The following is an 18,044-nucleotide window of genomic DNA, read 5'->3' as shown; positions in this document are numbered from 1 at the left end:
GGGAGAGGCATCACACGCAGCCTTTTTTTTAAAAAAAGATTTATTTATTATTATGTATACAATGCTCTTCCTACACGTACATCTGCAGGCCAGGGGTGGGCATAGATCACATTAGAGATGGTTGTGAGCACCATGTGGTTGCTGGGAATTGAACTCATGACCTCTGGAAGAGCAGTCAGTGCTCTTAACCGCTGAGCCATCTCTCCAGCCCACACGCAGCCTTCTTGTTTGGAACATTCTGTGTTTGTTTTTCTTCTCTTAACCTACTTTCTTATCAAAACTCTTCAGACATGACTCTGTTGCTAGGAAACGCCCTAATGTGGGACTGCAGCCAGGGACCCACGGTTCAGGCCCTGGACTTTACCACTGAGTTCCACTCCACTCCACTCCACTTTTTTTTTTTTTTTTTTTTTTTGGTTTTTTGAGACAGGGTCTCTCTGTGTAGCCTTGGCTGTTCCTGGACTCGCTTTGTAGCCCAGGTCGACTCCACTTCTTAATACAAACATGACTAAAGATTAATCATAGCTTATATTATGACTTACAAATAAAGTGTTTAAGAAAGCTCCAGAAGCCGGGCGAGGTGGCGCAGGCCTGTAATCCCAGCATTCAGGAGGCAGAGGCAGGTGAATCGCTGTGAGTTCGAGGCCAGCCTGGTCTACAAAGTGAGTCCAGGACAGCCAAGGCTACACAGAGAGACCCTGTCTCAAAAAACCAAAAAAAAAAAAAAAAAAAAAAAAAAGAAAAGAAAAAGAAAAAAGAAAGCTCCAGATAGTGACGAGACGAGCTAAGAAAAAAAAAAACTGTCTTGACACACAGATGTTTGACATAATGAGAGAACACTGGCCATTGAAAAAGAGGGCACATGCATACTGAAACCAAGCTAATGACTTAAGAATGATGACTCAAGATTGATGATAACAACTCTGCATCCTGTATTTTGAATTGTATGAAAAAAAAATGTAACCAAGCTCTCCATGGTCAATAGTGGTCGCCCTCAGGCTGAGCGGTATCATTTGTCACACAATGATGTGAGTCCAGGACAGCCAAGGCTACACATAGAAACCCTGTCTCAAAAAAACAAAAAACAAACGAACAAAAAAAAGGTAATTGAGCCTACAGAAGTCACCTTCTGGTGAGATTTGCATTGAATTCATCCACCTGGTCCAGAGCATCTCCAAACCCTGAGGACCAACAACAAAGCTCTTCAGATGTGCTGCTGCCCTGTTATAGGATTAGTGAAGGGCGTGTCCTTCTCAACAGGGAGGACTGGGCTTTACACAGCCGACTCACTCTAGCATTGCGGTTCCCTGAACCTTAAAATCCCTTGACCAACCCTAACTCAAGGGCTACTCAGGCGTCTCCCACTGACTTTCACAGATGCTTCAGCGAATCATTCCATTTTGGTTTGTTTTTTTGTCGGGTCCCAGCCTGTGGGAAAAATTGAATCAGGGTTCACCTGAAAAGAGGGAGTGGGGATTGAAAGTAGGATACCCAGACGCGAGAAATAACGAGTCAAGTCAGGACATTTCTGATCAAGATTCACTTTATTGCCGATCAGCATGAACACATATAGGGCAAGGTCAATAGGATCTGTTCTTATCTCACTCACCCTAGCCCCCGGGGCAAGAATGCAATAGGCTAAATTGCTCCCTGTAGAACTTCCTAGTTCTCTGAGTAGTTTCCTGAAAGAACTTCCTAGATCCTCTGGGTGGGTCCAAGTTGAGACTTCTCTACTTTCAAAGGTAAATAGTCCAAGGATAGCCTGGAACACAAGACCTCGTGGTGAGGTAAAGGTCAGCAACTCGAAGGTCACAGCATGCAGCCTAAGCACAGGATTTCTGACATGGCAGAATTAGGCACGGGTCCCCACATTTTTTGACTGTGCAAGTTTCCATATTAAACCAAGAATCTTCGCTGCCAGGGCCCATAGCAATAAACTCAGCCTGATGATGCAGGTTTGCGTGCCTTCCACCATCATCCCGTACCCTTGCCATCCAGTCCCACACGCCCTCCAGCCCTGCTTGAATGAGCCAGCAAACTCACCAAATGGCTCTTAAAGCGATTCTCAAATTTTACGCTTTTTGCACTCTGGTTCGTTCTTTGACTCTTCATCATCAGATTCCACTTGGGCAAACATGGTTTTGGGCTGAGTTTTTGAATACGCCGGCGAGACCCAATATGGGTCTTCTTCTGCTGCTTTAGCATGGCGCAAAATGGCTTCCCGGGGGTTACTGTCATCAGTCTTGTCCAAAGCAATGGTTTTCACAATGTAGGATGACAGGGTGCCCCCGTGGGTCCCAACTCGGCCACCACGACCAGGGCCTGCTACAGGAGGTTCTGGTTTGTGTGACTTCAGCGGGTCCAGTCTGTCCTTCTCCAGCTGCTTCCTGGTGCTTCGTTGGCGGGGCTCCCGGAACATGGGCAAGGCATGAGGGGTGATGATATAGTCCCGAGTTAGCATCTCAGCTTGTTTCGCCTTCCTCTGGGTTTTAACCACGCATAATTTTGCTCCCCTCTGGCTCTTGCTGGGGTCGAAATACACTTTTGCCAATCCGTTTCCTGTTCCAACCACGATCTGGTTCAACTTGGGATGCCACAGGCACCGGACGACGCTGGCATCTGTGATTTCCATCTCACACGCCCTTTGGAAAGTCCTTCGATCAAAGAAGACCAGTTTGCCATGGCCACATCCTCTTTGGACAGAGGTGCCGGTGACGACGAGTTTATCATCAGGGCTGAAACAGCAGTCGGTCATTGGGAACAAGGTGGGAAGGCCTGAGGCTGAAAATAACGGCTTATTAAATTGTCGGATGTCCCATAATTTCAATGTATCATCACCTCCACGAGAGGCAAGGACATTACCATCATAGGAAAAAGCCAGGCAAGAAGTGTCCGTGCCAGGGTCATGAGCCTGCTTAGAGTGGAACTTGGGCTGAGCTGTCCAGTTTCGGTCCCAGATCTGGATGCTTCCGTTCTGGCAGGCAGCTGCCACAAGGTTCCCGTCCCTACTGTAGGTGCAGGTGCTGGGAATGACCTTTTTACCCTGCATTGTCCGTGGTTTAAAAACACTTTTTTGCTGCTTTGGATTTTCAACGTCCCAGAGCCTCACAGTTGCATCATTCGAGCAAGTCATAAATTCGCCTTTTATTTTGGGGTGCCATGAGCCGGTATGAAGCGTCGCTGAGTGGCCCTTGGTCTTGGCCGCGTCCACAATGTACGGGTCGCCCTTAACACACTCCAGGACTTCGAAGCCATCTCTGTCCATCACCTTGGCCTGCGAGCTTCCAGAAACAACAAGGATCATGTCTCCCGTGTTACTGTACTGCAACGACTTAATCGCATGGCACTCACAAGGCTGAAGAGATCGAAATGCCTTGAAAGAAGCATCCATTCCAGCAAAATCCCAAAATTTAACACGGTAGTCATAGCCTCCCGTGGCCAAACGGGCTCCTGAGGGATCCAAGCCCAGAGCAGAGACCGCCTTGGTGCCGTGCTTCAGCGTCACCTCATGCGAACCGGGAATCCTTTGGACAGAGCTGTCTTCTTCTTCTTCATCCTCTACATCATCGTCATCATCATCTTCTTCGTCACACAGAGGCGCAGGGAAAAGGCCAAGGATATCTTCATCCACAGTATTAACTGGTCCTCCGGCCATTTTAGGGGGGAAAGGGGGGCCAATCAGCTCCTCACCATAGCTGTCTTCACCGTCCCTGCACTGCGGCCTCGGGAGATCTCTGACCGGACCCGAGCTTGGTGGCGTCGCTGTGGCGTCACTATCTTCAAGCTGTTTTCTTAACTCTTTCTCTCTGTCCATTTCTCCCTCTTTCTCTCTTGCTTCGAGTGTTTTCCGGCTCCTCTCCACGGCTGTCCTTCGAGTTTGCTCAAACGTGGCCTCCAAGTCAAAGGTGCGAGCTTTCTTCCCGAACCCGGTGAAGCCCATGGTGAGCGCCAGCTGCGGGTCGGGTCCCGCCGCGTCTGCGCCTGTCACTCCGCGGGGCCCCGAGAGCTCCATGGTGGCCCGAGCCTCCGCAGCCTCCGCAGGACAAGCAGGGAGACAGCGCGCGCCTCCCCGGCGAGCCCAGCGGCAAGTGTTGGCGTTCAGCTCTGAGGTGATACTTGAATTAAAATTTAGGGCGGGAACTGTTTTCTCACAGATAGCTTGCCACGTCCCTAATCTTCTAGTGTAAACAAGAAGAAATGATCTGGGCGTGGTGGCGCACGCCTTTAATCCCAGCACTCGGGAGGCAGAGGCAGGCGGATCGCTGTGAGTTCGAGGCCAGCCTGGTCCACAAAGCGAGTCCAGGACAGCCAAGGCCAACACAGACAAACCCAGTCTAAAAAACAAACAAATAACAAGTTGTGGTGAGAATTCTGGAATTTTAGTTTCTTTAAGCTGGGTGTGCGTGTGTGTGTGTTGAGAAACCTTGACTCAAAAAACAAAGAAACAAACAAACACCCAAACAAACATTACATGTTTTGGTTTTAATCCCGGTGTGGGCATCCGGGGCTGCTTAGCAGCAGCAGCTGACTAGGATTTGCCTTGTGCTCTAGCAGAGCTGTGTTTCTCCAGCTGTGGACAGTTTCTGGGATTGGATGATTTGGAATTTTTCAGAGGGTATTTGAACGCCAGAGCCCCCGTGTGTGGGTGGTGGCTGGTCATTCAGAGGGGTGGGTTGCAGTTTGTTAGTTGTGCTCAAAGAAGTAACAAAATGAAAAGTTAGATTTGGATGTCTCTGTCTCTCTTTCCCTTTCCCCTCTACTTTCTTTCTCTCCTATCTAGTGATGGAGGTTGAAGCCAGGAAGGTAAAAGGTGAGAAAAAAAAAAATCGAACCCACAAAGTAGAAAAGACTAGCTACAAGCAAAGAAGAAAGAAATTAGATTCAAAGCCGGTCGTGGTGGCGCACGCCTTTAATCCCAGCACTCGGGAGGCAGAGGCTGGTGGATCGCTGTGAGTTCCAGGCCAGCCTGGTCTACAAAGTGAGTCCAGGACAGCCAGGGCTACACAGAGAAACCCTGTCTCAAAAAACCAAAAAAAAAAAAAAAAAGAAAAAAAAAAAAGGAATTAGCTTCAGAGATCTCTCCCCTCCCTCCTCCTCCTCCTAGCTAGTGATAAGGGGTAAACTGAGGCAGAGAGAAGGAATAAAGAGTGGTAAAAATGGTGCCCCATTTTTCCCTCAGAACACCCCATTCCCAGGGAGGACCCTTTACAGGCCATGATAAAAAACAAAACAAAACCCTGACCTAGCAGCATGAGCAATGGGGGTGGCTCCTGTTAGAGGGGACCCTAAAACTTGGTTACTGAGCTGAGTTTGAGGTTAGATCCCCGACAACGAGGACCTCACAGAGGACATTTGGCAGGACACATCAGCTCTGAGCATCTGGGATTGGGGACAGGGCCGCACACCCGCAGGTACAGCCCTGCTGTTCTGGAAAAGGGAGCTGGTCTGTGTTGGGGATGTTACTTTTCTGTTTTCTGGTTGTGCCCCCATCTCTGCCTTGCCCCCACACCCTTTGTGGTCTGTGATGTCACAAATTGAAGATCATGGAAGCTTCCAGGACTAGGCCTAGGTGAGCAGGAGGCAGTGAGTCTCCCAGACAACAACAGAGCCAGGAGAAGCAAAGTTTTTTACCCTTACGTGTTTAAATGTTTTGTCCCCAGTTAGTGGGACAATTTGGGAAGGATTAGAAGCTGTGGCCTTGTTGGAAGAGGTGTGTCAGTGGGGGGTGAGCCTTGAGATTTCTGAAGCCCATGCCACGCCCAGTGTCTGTCTGTCTGTCTGTCTGTCTGTCTCTGCCTGCTGCTTTCTGATTAGGATGCAAAAGCCAGGTGTGGTGGGGCACACCTTTAATCCCGGCACTCGGGAGGCAGAGGCAGGTGGGTCTCGGTGAGTTCTAGGCCAGCCTGGTTTATAAACCGAGTCTAGGACCGTCAGCGCCACACCGAGAGACTGTAAAGGCCTCGGCTACTGCTCCCTTCCTGGGCCCGTCTGCGTCCTGCCACACAAGGCCCAGGTAAGTGCTTCCTTTTAAGAGGTGTTTGGTCTTTCTTGATCATGGTGTCTCCTCATGGCCAGATTAGTTACTAAGACAAACTTCAAACAAGCCCTGACCTCTCACAATGCCTTCCCTGTAGCTCAGCTTTCTCAAGACCCGTGCTTGTGTTGCCAGTAACAGAATCCAGAAGAGAACCGGTCATGGCCCAGGTAGGTGGAATTGTCTTCCGAGACAGCATATGAATATGTGGTTTTTTGGTTTTGTTTTTTGTTTGTTTTTTTTTGGGGGGGGGGGACAGGGTTTCTCTGTGTAGCCTGGCTGTTATAGACCAGGCTGGCCTCGAACTCACAGCGATCCTCCTGCCCCTGCCTGCCGAGTGCTCTTGTTCCTAAGCCAGGTACCTGAGGCTGTTAAGGCTGGAAAGGGGTGGGAAAGAGTCTGGTGCTGGGCCTGTTGCCTTTCTGCTCTAATCTTCTGACAAAGCATCCAGGCTGGGAAATTCCTTTCTGTGAAGGGAGCCCTGGCGTCTCCTTTCCAAACCTGAGCACACAAGGTGGAATCTTGGAACGCAGTATTAGAAAGGTGGTTTTTTGGGTTTTGGTTTTTTGCTTTTTGTTTTCAAGACAGGGTTTCTCTGTGTAGCCTTGGCTGTCCTGGACTCCCTTTGTAGACCAGGCTGGCCTCGAACTCACAGGGATCTTCCTGCCTCTGCCTACCGAGTGCTGGGATTAAAGGCGTGGGCCACCACGCCCGGCCTTTTATTTATTTCTTTCCACTGTTTGTGTTAGATGTCTTTTCTTTTTTTTTGGTTTTGCTTTTTGAGACAGCATTTCTCTATGTATCCCTGACTGTCCTGGAAGTTGCTCTGTTGGCCAGGCTGTCCTCCAACTCACAGAGATCTGCCTGTTTCTGGTGTCCTGGTAGGTGTGGCCACTGGGATTCTGGGTAAAATGTGTCTCTCAGGTACCAAGAGCTGCCACTTAGGGATGGGACAGGCTGGAGGGGGGCTGGCAAGGTCCACAGGAGGGGGAAGAATGGGGTGTTCCACCCAGATCTGCTTAGTCCCCTGATATCGGGGAGCAAAAGGGGCTGCTGCAGAGCTGGGGGTGGATTTGAAGGAGCAGAAGGAGAGACCATGTGCAGCGCCGCCTGCGCCCCTGGTACAAACTGCTGGAAAATCCAACCAACAGTAGCCCACTCAAAAAAAAAAAAAAAAAAAAAAAGGAAATCACTGTTGATTCCAGCTGATTCAGCTTCTGCACAGCGTCAGCGTGATGCTCTATGTGTATTTTACGTGGGCAACGCACTAATTTATTTTCTTTTACTGAGACGGGTACCCCACTGTGTAGCTTTGCCTGGCCTGAACTGAGCATGCGGACCAAGCAGGCCTGGACCTCGGGCTCAGCTCTCCCCAGCCTGCAGGGCTGGCGCGCTGGGTGCTTGTGCGCAGGCGCTCAGCTGTGATGGGTCGCACAGGTTCCTTCCCACGGGTGTCCGGGCTGCAGCGCCCGGTGCTCCCTCACGGCTTCCCAGTGCTCTCCCTTTTCTCCCGCCGGAGCCGGGTTGTTTAAATCCTCCTCCCGTGTTTGTCCCTCTAGGGGCTGGTGACGTTCAAAGACGTGGCTGTGGACTTCTCTGAGGAGGAGTGGCAGTGGCTGACCCCGGAGCAGCGGAATCTGTACCTAGACGTGATGCTGGAGAGTTACAGCCACCTGGTGGCAGTCGGTGAGGCTCCCAGCTGTCCCTGGACTGTGTGTCCCTCGGTGCTTAAAGGAAGGGGCTTTGTTAAAGCGCAGAGGAGTCTCTCTGAAGACCTTTTGTGCCTTGTAGTTAGCAGTGGCCGCCCACCTTCCCCACCTTCCTCCCCCCTCAGCAGAACGGGTTGGCTTCCACTTGTCGCGCTTACTGTTGGTCTCTCAGTAGCGGAGGCACCAGCCAGATGATAAATGGGACGTTCTTTAAACAACTCAGTTCCTTAAAAAATAAATAAATAAATAAATAAAAAATATATAAAATCTCCTACCAAGAAGAGACTTGATACCCTATGATCATATACAGGGGGAGGAAGTCCTCCTCAGGAACAGTCATAGGGGAGGGGAATAAGGGGAAAATGGGAGGGAGGGAAGAATGGGAGGATACAAAGGATGGGATAACCATTGAGATGTAACAAGAATAAATTAATAAAGGAGAAAAAAATATAAAAAAATAAAAAACAAAATCTCTTCTGGGCAGGACTTTACGTTCATCAGCCACGTCTGTACTCCTTTTTGGAAAAAAGACCAGAGCCATGGATGACACTGAGGAATAAGACCAGATGGCTTCCTCCAGGTGAGTGCCGGCTAAGGCGGAGCGGGACAGTCATCAGAGATGACACTGCCCTGGGTAGGGCTGCTGCTGCTGCTGCGCAAACCGCCATGGCCGAAATGTTTGCCAGGGCCTGTCTCCCGAGGCTGCTTCTCAGCTGAGGTTCCCTCCTCTCAGACGACGCTGGCTTGTGCCAAATGGACATAAAATTACCCGGCGCAATAGCCTAGTTTCTTTTTTTTTTTTTTTAAGATTTATTTATTTATTATGTGTACAGAGCTCTGCCTGTGTGTACATCTGCTGGGCAGAAGAGGGCGCCAAGTCACATTATAGATGTGGTTGCTGGGAATTGAACTCAGGACCTCCGGAAGAGCAATCAGTGCTCTTAACCTCTGAGCCGTCTCTCCAGCCCATAGCCTAGTTTCTTAGTGGACAATAGTACTATGGAAATAACTCTTCCCTGGTCAGTGAGGCCTGTGGCTGAGCTGTGACACGCAGAGATACCATCCCATATACCTGCTCTGTGTGTCCTCACATTACAGAGAGGTGACGCTGCCTCCTGTGCCTGCTGGTCACTACCTGTGGCTTGTTTCATCAGGTCCCTTCCTCTTTCTCCCTATAATTTTCTTTTTTTTTTTCTCCCTATAATTTTCACTCAGACATTTACAAGCTTCTTCATTCTCTTAGGAAATTGTGAGCCCCCTCCATTTTACACACTTCTTTATGAATTTTAAAAATTATTTAAAACGTGTCTGTGTGTATGTTTGCCTACATGTATGTATGTGTACCACATGGATGCAGTGCCTGAGGAGGCCAACAGAGGGCAGCAGACTCCCTCGGAACTGGTGCTGCCAGTGGTCCTGAGCTGCCTTGTGGGTGCTGGACCACAAACCCAGGTCCTCTGTCAGAGCACCCAGTGCTCCTCTCCAGTGAGCCAACTCCCTAGCCCCCCTTGTTAATTTCTTAGGATCTTCCTTCTTCTGTTTTCTCTGTTCACTTAATTAATTCTTTTTTGAACATTTTTTTGTCTTTTTTTTTCCCCCCAGAACTGAGGACTGAACCCAGGGCCTTGTGCTTGCTAGGCAAGTGCTCTACCACTGAGCTAAATCCCCAACCTTGACTAATTCTTTTAACTTCAGCCTATTGCACACCGTGAAGCTCTTTGCCATCCCGTGGGACTGGAGCAGAGCCTGAACTTGCGCGTAACGGGCTCCACGTTAAAAAGCGGCATCACTGCTGGGCGGTGGTGGTGCACGCCTTTAATCCTAGCACTTGGGAGGCAGAGGCAGGTGGATTGCTGTGAGTTCCAGGCCAGCCTGGACTACAAAGTGAGTCTAGGACAGCCAGGGCTACACAGAGAAACCCAGTCTTGAAAAACCAAAAAAAAAAAAAAAAAAAAAGGCGGCATCACTGAGCCACATATTCTTACTTTTGCCCATTTGTTTGTTTGTCTTTTCTTTTCTGAGACAGGGTCTCTCTGTGTAGCCCTGGCTGTCCAGGCCTGGACTCACTTTGTAGACCAGGCTGGCCTCGAACTCACAGCGATCTGCCTACCTCTGCCTCCCTTGCACTGGGATTACAGCTATAATTTTGCCATTATTGATCTCTTTTACATTATACTCTAAGATTTACTTATTGATATTGGATGCTTTATCTGTTTTTGGATAAACAGTATGTATTTTGCTTTCAAACATAGATTTCAGTTCTAAGAACAAGAAGTCATTGGGAAAAACTAGCACGTATAAGGACCGCTTTAGACAACACAGTCTTGAAGATTTATGTTTTGGAGTTGATCGGGGATTCGAAAATCAGTTTCAAACACATCAAAACCAACAATACTTAAAGCAAGTGAAACTCACCTCTGAAAAAATGCCCGCTGTGAACCAAGGTGTGGTTTGCAATCAGCAGAAAGCTAACACAGGAGAGAAAGTGACTGTATTGAAGTGTGAAGAAGCCCTTAGCGCTGGACCAGACCGCACCCTGCCTCAGCTCGCTCGCCCTGGTAACACATCCCACAGAGACAGGGAATGCGGGGAGGCCTCTCCTCCTGAGTCGGCTCCCACTCACTTCCCTCGAGCTCACCCGAGTAAGAAAACCCATCTAGGGAAGAAATCTGGAGAGCCATTTGGCGTGCATTCCAGAACATCCGGTCTTGGGCGAATTCACACTGGTGGGAAATCCTACCACTGTGAGGAGTGTGGAAAAGCCTTTGCTCTGAAATCGAACTTGATTCGCCATCACAGAGTTCACACCGGGGAGCGGCCATATGCGTGCAGTGAGTGTGGAAAAGCCTTTACCCAGCGCACGCATCTTACCTCACATCAGAAAACTCATGTTGGAAAAAAAGCTTACGTGTGTGGAGTGTGTGGAAAGGCGTTCAAACGCAGCACAAGCCTGGCTAGCCATCAGACTCTGCACCATCGCGGTCACGCCGGCAAGAAGCTGTAAGAATTTGCAGACTGGCAAGACTTAGTTGGCACTCAAACCTTTTTTTAAAAAAAAAAACCTATCTTTTTATTTTTGACAATGAAAATCTCTCTCCTCTCTGTTTTTTTGTTTGTCTTTTTGTTTAATCCTATACTTTGTTTTTGAAATGGTCATTCTCTGTTAATGATACTGTACTGGCTAGTTTTATGTCATCTTGACCTGTTTTTTTCTCTTTGTAAAAATGTGTATTTTTTATTTCATAAGCATTGAACACCGCACTCTATCTCCTGCTCCATGCAAGAGATTCTCAAATTTTACGTTTTTTGCACTCTGGTTCATTCTTCGACTCTTCAGCATCAGATTCCACTTGGGCAAACATGTTTTTGGGCTGAGTTTTGGAATACGCCGGCTCTCCGGGCCCCACTGACCCCCATTGTGGACACAGCCAACGCCAAGGGCCACTCAGCCACGCTTCATACCGGCTCATGGCACCCCAAAATAAAAGGCGAATTTATGACTTGCTCGAATGATGCGACTGTGAGGCTCTGGGAAGTTGAAAATCCAAAGCAGCAAAAAAGTGTTTTTAAACCACGGACAATGCAGGGTAAAAAGGTCATTCCCAGCACCTGCACCTACAGTAGGGACGGGAACCTTGTGGCAGCTGCCTGCCAGAACGGAAGCATCCAGATCTGGGACCGAAACTGGACAGCTCAGCCCAAGTTCCACTCTAAGCAGGCTCATGACCCTGGCACGGACACTTCTTGCCTGGCTTTTTCCTATGATGGTAATGTCCTTGCCTCTCGTGGAGGTGATGATACATTGAAATTATGGGACATCCGACAATTTAATAAGCCGTTATTTTCAGCCTCAGGCCTTCCCACCTTGTTCCCAATGACCGACTGCTGTTTCAGCCCTGATGATAAACTCGTCGTCACCGGCACCTCTGTCCAAAGGGGATGTGGCCATGGCAAACTGGTCTTCTTTGAGCAAAGGACTTTCCAAAGGGTGTGTGAGATGGAAATCACAGATGCCAGTGTCGTCTGGTGCCTGTGGCATCCCAAGTTGAACCAGATCGTGGTTGGAACTGGAAAGGGATTGGCAAAAGTGTATTTCGACCCCAGCAAGAGCCAGAGGGGAGCAAAATTATGTGTGGTTAAAACCCAGAGGAAGGCGAAACAAGCTGAGATGCTAACCTGGGACTACATCATCACCCCTCATGCCTTGCCCATGTTCGTGAGCCCCGCCAACGAAGTACCAGGAAGCAGCTGGAGAAGGACAGACTGGACCCGCTGAAGTCACACAAACCAGAGCCTCCTGTAGCAGGCCCAGGTCGTGGTGGCCGAGTTGGAACCCACGGGGGCACCCTGTCGTCCTACATTGTGAAAAACATTGCTTTGGACAAGACTGATGACAGTAACCCCCGGGAAGCCATTTTGCGCCATGCTAAAGCAGCAGAAGACGACCCATACTGGGTCTCGCCGGCGTATTCCAAAACTCAGCCCAAAACCATGTTTGCCCAAGTGGAATCTGATGACGAAGAGTCGAAGAATGAACCAGAGTGCAAAAAACGTAAAATTTGAGAATCGCTTTAAGAGCCATTTGCATGGAGCAAGAAAGTAATAAAGAATGTAAATAAAATCCTTAAATATTTGTTTTGGCTGTTGATTTTTTTTTTCTCTATCTGTATGAAATTTCCTTAGGCCGACAAACCAGTGACCTTAGACTGGTTGAAGCAGTGAAGGCATTGTTCCTTAGTTAGATTTGTAGAGATTTCACAGGTTTGAATTTTCTCATATCATATGTTTACAGTCCTTTGTCACATCTCAATTCGTAGAATTTATTTTTGGGGGGAGAAGCGATCCCAGAATATCCTGAAGACAAGCTGAGACGCTCAACGTTGTGGGCTGAGCAACTTCTAGATTCTTGGACTTTCCATCCTCAGCCACCCACTGTGGGATTTGCTGGGGGGGGGGGCATCCTGTAAGTCGTTCTAATAAGTCCCCTGATAAATAGATTCATTCCACAGCTGGGCGTGGTGGTGCAGGCCTGTAGTCCCAGCACTCGGAGACAACGGCAGTGCGATCTCTGAGTTCAAGGCCAGCCTGGTCTACAAAGTGAGTCCAGAACAGCCAAGACTACACAGAGAGACCCTGTCTGAAAATAAGTAAATAAATAAATAATAGAGGTGGTTTCATTCTAAAAGTTGTTAGTCTAGAGACCCCTGACTAATATGGATTTTTTTTCTTTTTAAGTATTTATAACAGGCTTGCCAGTATGCCAACACCTGCTACAGCGTGATCTGCTGCTTTGTGTTTGATTATTATTTTTCTCCCCAAGGGTCTGCTTGCTTGCTATCTTTTATAATGTCACTTACCCAAAAATTACATTCGTGTAACCTTGCCTCCAAATGATCCCCGATTGGCTGGATAAACGCCTACACCTGGGCAGGGCAAAGGTGAGGTAGGCGGAGCTACGGTTTGGAGGGTGGTCTGAGGTGAGGGACACAGGTCAGGGCAGGAGAGATCCTGTAACCTGGGTTGGCGATGCGTGGCAGGGCTCTATTGAAACAGAACTTTAAAGCCTCAGATTCTCAAAGCTGTATCTCACCTGAGGAAGTATCCTCTCCACCCTCGGCAGAAGATGTACTCTATCCCCCTGGCCCCCTCCCCCCACCCCTCAATCCCCACCCCAACATCACTTTTCCCACCTTTGACTGAGGAAATTAACCCTTCATTAACCTGCTAAACTTTCAAGGTCTTTCCCTAAACAGAAGTCAGGCAAGATAATACTGATGTCCCTCCGGCCCCACCAACTGTCGCCTCTAGACCAATAACCAGACATGAGGCAAAGCAGGCCGGAGGAAGGGGAGGTCGAAAGCCTAGTCCCCGAGGTCGTGTGCTGCACCGGGAAGGAGCCTGGTGAGTTTGCTGGCTCATTCAAGCAGGGGGCTGGAGGGCGTGTGGGACTGGATGGCAAGGGTACGGGATGATGGTGGAAGGCACGCAAACCTGCATCATCAGGCTGAGTTTATTGCTATGGGCCCTGGCAGCGAAGATTCTTGGTTTAATATGGAAACTTGCACAGTCAAAAAATGTGGGGACCCGTGCCTAATTCTGCCATGTCAGAAATCCTGTGCTTAGGCTGCATGCTGTGACCTTCGAGTCGCTGACCTTTACCTCACCACGAGGTCTTGTGTTCTAGGCCATCCTTAGAAGTAGAGATGTCTCCACTTGGACCCACCCAGAGGATCTAGGAAGTTCTTACAGGGAACTACTCAGAGAACTAGGAAGTTCTACAGGGAGCGATTTAGGCTATTGCATTCTTGCCCGGGGCTAGGGTGAGTGAGATAAGAACAGATCCTATTGACCTTGCCCTATATGTGTTCATGCTGATCGGCAATAAAGTGAATCTTGATCAGAAATGTCCTGACTTGATTCTTTATTTCTCGCGTCTGGGTATCCTACTTTCAATCCCCACTCCCTCTTTCAGGTGAACCCTGATTCAATTTTTCCCACAGGCTGGGACCCGACAAAAAAAACAAACCAAAATGGAATGATTCGCTGAAGCATCTGTGAAAGTCAGTGGGAGACGCCTGAGTAGCCCTTGAGTTAGGGTTGGTCAAGGGATTTTAAGTTTCAGGGAACCGCAATGCTAGAGTGAGTCGGCTGTGTAAAGCCCAGTCCTCCGTGTTGAGAAGGACACGCCCTTCACTAATCCTATAACAGGGCAGCAGCACATCTGAAGAGCTTTGTTGTTGGTCCTCAGGGTTTGGAGATGGTGCCGACCAGGTGGATGAGTTCAATGCAAATCTCACCAGAAGGTGACTTCTGTAGGCTCAATTACCTTAACAATCTTACTTTATTATGAACTTATTGAAGGAGCGTACCTCCCTTATAGCCCGCCTAGCCTAAATAAGAGGGAAAGTGTAAGACCCCCTCCCCTGTGCACCCGGCATAGCAAGCATAGCAGCAGTAACGTTATCTTGCAAGGCAAGACTAAAATAATGGGTTCCCGAGGTAAGATAAGGCCTGGAGCTCAGAGGAAAAAGATAAAAGCGTGCTTGTCCTTGTCAAACAAAATATTTATGGTCGGCCATCTGGCCCAGGGAGTGGACAAACTCCCCTGTTCCCATCCGATGGCCGGGCCATAACCTCGCTCCATGTCAAACAAGATATTTATGGATGGCCACCTGGCCCAGAGAACGGGTAAACTCCCCTGCTCCCAGAGCCCACCTAATGACCGGACTATAACCTCGCCTCATTTAAATTTACCAATCAGAGCCCTGTAACTATGCTTTTTCGCTTCTGTAACCGAGCTTCCCGCCAAACTCCCTATAAAGGACCCCCTAAAGACTCGCCCGGCGCGCCAGCCTCTTGGGAGACTGAAACGCCCGGGTACCCGTCCCCTTAATAATAAAGCCTCTTGCTTGTTGCAGCCGAAGCCTTGGTCTCGTTGGTTCTTGGTGGGGGTCTCCGCGTTAAGACCGCCGTGTCGGGGGTCTTACAAAAGGAGATTCAGGAAAACAGGAATGAAACCTGGGTGTCAGTTCCTAGGAACGATTCTCCTGGTGTAGCCAGCAGGATTTCAGCAGATGAGCAATCCCACCCTGTTGCTGCTGGAACCGGGAGCAACCAGAACCCGGAGACTCAGCCAAAGCCTTGAAGCCTTCCCTGGAGCAGTTCTCTCTAGCAGCATCTTGAAGTGGAGTGATGAACAGCCAAACAATACCAAGTCCCCACAAAAAGCCCAGCCTCGCCATGACGCCCCTAGTGGAGTCTGTGTGACAAAGATACCGCACAGCTGGAGGTGACTACCCCTGCCCAGGGAGAGCCTGGTTACATTTTTTTTTTCATACAATTCAAAATACAGGATGCAGAGTTTGTCATCAATCTTGAGTCATCATTCTTAAGTCATTAGCTTGGTATCAGTATGCATGTGCCCTCTTTTTCAAAGGCCAGTCTTCTCTCATTATGTCAAACATCTGTGTGCCAAGACAGTTTTTTTTTTTCCTTAGCTCTTCTCATCACTATCTGGAGCTTTCTTTTTTTCTTTTTTCTTTTTCTTTTTCTTGAGACAAGGTCTCTCTGTGTTAGCCTTGGCTGTCCTGGACTCACTTTGTAGACCAGGCTGGCCTCAAACTCACAGGGATCCACCTGCCTCTGCCTCCCGAGTGCTGGGATTACAGGACAGCCAAGGCTAACATAGAGAGACCCTGTCTCAAAATAAATAAATAAATAAATAAATAAATAAATAAATAAATAAAAAGGCCGAGAGTGGTGGCTCACGCCTTTAATCCCAGCACTCGGGAGGCAGAGGCAGACGGATTGCTGTGAGTTCAAGGCCAGCCTGGTCTACAAAACCCAAAAACCAAAAACAACAACAACAACAACAACAACAACAAGTGGAGTGGAACTCAGTGGTAAACTTCCGGGCCTGAACCGTAGGTCCCTGGCTGCAGTCCCACGTTAGGGTGTTTCCTAGCAACAGAGTCATGTCTGAAGAGTTTTGATAAGAAAGTAGGTTAAGAGAAGAAAAACAAACACAGAATGTTCCAAACAAGAAGGCTGCGTGTGATGCCTCTCCCCAAACCACCTCCTGCATAATTACATCTTACAGTCATTTGTATTGTTCAGCCTGCAAAGCCATTAACGGTGACAGAGAGACCGAAATGTACTATAAAGCTAGGCAGAACCTATACCGACACAAATTTACTTGTAAACTGAACAAACTACTCTAAACCTCATAACATACATATATCGCAAGCACTTGCCACTAGGATCCTTGGGGCCATTTCTCTTCCCCAATCCTTGTCAACCATGACCAAGGCAACATCGAAAAATTACAGGGTCTCTCTGTGTAGCCCTGGCTGTCCTGGAACTTACTCTATAGACCAGGCTGGCCTCAAACTAAGAGTTCCACCTGCCCCTGCCTCCTGTAAAAAACAAAAATCACTTTTAACTGGAGGGTGCTTTGTTTTTGTTTTTGTTTGTTTGGTTGTTTTATTTTTTTTTTCGAGACAGGGTCTCTCTGTGTAGCCCTGGCTGTCCTAGACTTGTTTTGTAGACCAGGCTGGCTCCAAACTCACAGAGATCCGCCTGCCTCTACCTCCCGAGTGCTGGGATCAAAGGCGTGTGAGCCACCACTGCTCGGCCGGAGGGAGGTGCTTTTGATTGGAGAGGGTGAGTCTGTGGTCATCATCTGCAGGGCATCCGGCAGGTAGGCACGGTGCTAGAACAGTACCAGGAAGCTCACATTTGACTCTGACAGTGGGCTTGGCTTGGGCTTTGGAAACCTAAAAGCCCGCTCACAAATGACACACCTCTTCCAATAAGGCCACACTTCCTAAACAGTCCACCAATTGGGACCCGACATCCAAACCTGCGCATCTGTGGTGGCCATGCTCTTTCAAACCACCTCATTGTTCTTCTAGATTTTTTTATGAATATATGTCTAGATAACGTATGTATATTTATGGCATATACATGGTTATATGGGATATAATTAGAGTACTTAAAGTATTTGCAATATGTATTTTAAAACTTTGCCTGGCACCATAAATGGTTCATTGACATTAGAAATCATAATTATCTTCTGAAGCTTCATTGTTATTACAAAAAAGGTTCAAAATAATTTTCCAGAAAAAAAAAAGAAACGAAGACTGTAATTTTTTCATTCTTTCCCATAGAAAAGTCGCCTTAAATAGAAAATGCCACATCTAAATTACTTTTCAGATAAATGGCTTACATTTTCCGGATCATCCAATTACAATTCAAGGAAGAAATAGCCTGACCATCATTATTATTATTTTTCCCCCCCACAGTGAACGTGATCGTGTAGTCATTTGCTGACGGAGCTCCAGGAGTCACTATGAAACACAGGCGGCAAGAAAGGCGTATTTACATGACAACAAATCCTCATGAGCAGCTAGTCCCTTATCCCTACGGCTGGAGCCTCTGTCGGGCAACCTCACAGAGGTATGAAACTGCGTTACCACGAGTATAAACCACTTCACAAGTATTTAAAGAGACCGGGAGTGGCGGAGCGCGGGGAGAAGCTTCTTTCGGTCCCAGCCTTCTTCTGGACGCTGGACTACATTTCCCAGAGTCGCTGGGTCCAGAACGCCCGCTTTGGTTCCGTTTTCTCGCGAGAGTTCCAGGTATTTCTGTTGCGAGAGGGCGGCTTAGGCAGAAAGAGCTCCTTAGGGCAGGCTGTCAGGTGTGTGGATCGCTGTGCGCCGCGTTGCGCTCCTGTGGAGGTGGGAGCGTTGGGAGCGCCCGTGGCCGTGGCCGTGGCTTTAGGTGGCCACGTCGTGTGTGTG

General features: G+C 48.5%; 3 protein-coding genes and 2 long non-coding RNA genes across 5 annotated transcripts; 2 read left to right on the top strand and 3 right to left on the bottom strand.

Moving 5' to 3' along the window:
- Positions 1-908: 908 nt before the first annotated feature.
- Positions 909-1,456, bottom strand: LOC311591560. Its single transcript, XR_014777137.1, has 2 exons — positions 1,127-1,456; positions 909-1,064 (listed from the first exon to the last, which is right to left on the bottom strand). It is a non-coding gene; the product is annotated as an uncharacterized lncRNA (long non-coding RNA).
- A 159-nt stretch (positions 1,457-1,615) lies between these two features.
- LOC311591513 (WD repeat-containing protein 70-like) lies at positions 1,616-4,620 on the bottom strand. The gene has a single exon (XM_084771200.1). The coding sequence runs from the start codon at positions 4,010-4,012 to the stop codon at positions 2,066-2,068; it is 1,947 nt and encodes a 648-aa protein (XP_084627326.1). The 5' UTR covers positions 4,013-4,620; the 3' UTR covers positions 1,616-2,065.
- Positions 4,621-5,783: 1,163 nt separating this feature from the next.
- Positions 5,784-10,845, top strand: LOC311591532 (zinc finger protein 790-like). Its single transcript, XM_084771268.1, has 5 exons — positions 5,784-6,013; positions 6,135-6,204; positions 7,594-7,720; positions 8,228-8,323; positions 9,996-10,845. Exons 2-5 carry the CDS (start codon positions 6,196-6,198, stop codon positions 10,745-10,747), a joined length of 984 nt encoding a protein of 327 aa, XP_084627394.1. The 5' UTR covers positions 5,784-6,013; positions 6,135-6,195; the 3' UTR covers positions 10,748-10,845.
- On the bottom strand, positions 7,637-16,527 carry LOC311591552. Its single transcript, XR_014777128.1, has 3 exons — positions 16,478-16,527; positions 7,902-7,969; positions 7,637-7,761 (listed from the first exon to the last, which is right to left on the bottom strand). It is a non-coding gene; the product is annotated as an uncharacterized lncRNA (long non-coding RNA).
- Positions 11,021-12,376, top strand: LOC311590820 (WD repeat-containing protein 70-like; the record flags this gene model as incomplete). The annotated part of the gene is given in 2 exon segments (XM_084770087.1): positions 11,021-11,957; positions 11,960-12,376. Coding segments are annotated over 2 exon segments (1,284 nt in total). The 3' UTR covers positions 12,307-12,376.
- Positions 16,528-18,044: the final 1,517 nt, after the last annotated feature.

The sequence above is a fragment of the Acomys minous genome (assembly GCF_964271855.1).
Source record: "Acomys minous genome assembly, chromosome: 20".
NCBI classification, from domain to species: Eukaryota; Metazoa; Chordata; class Mammalia; order Rodentia; family Muridae; genus Acomys; species Acomys minous.
Note: the sequence above shows the minus strand (reverse complement) of the source record. Positions and strands in the feature narration are given on the sequence as shown.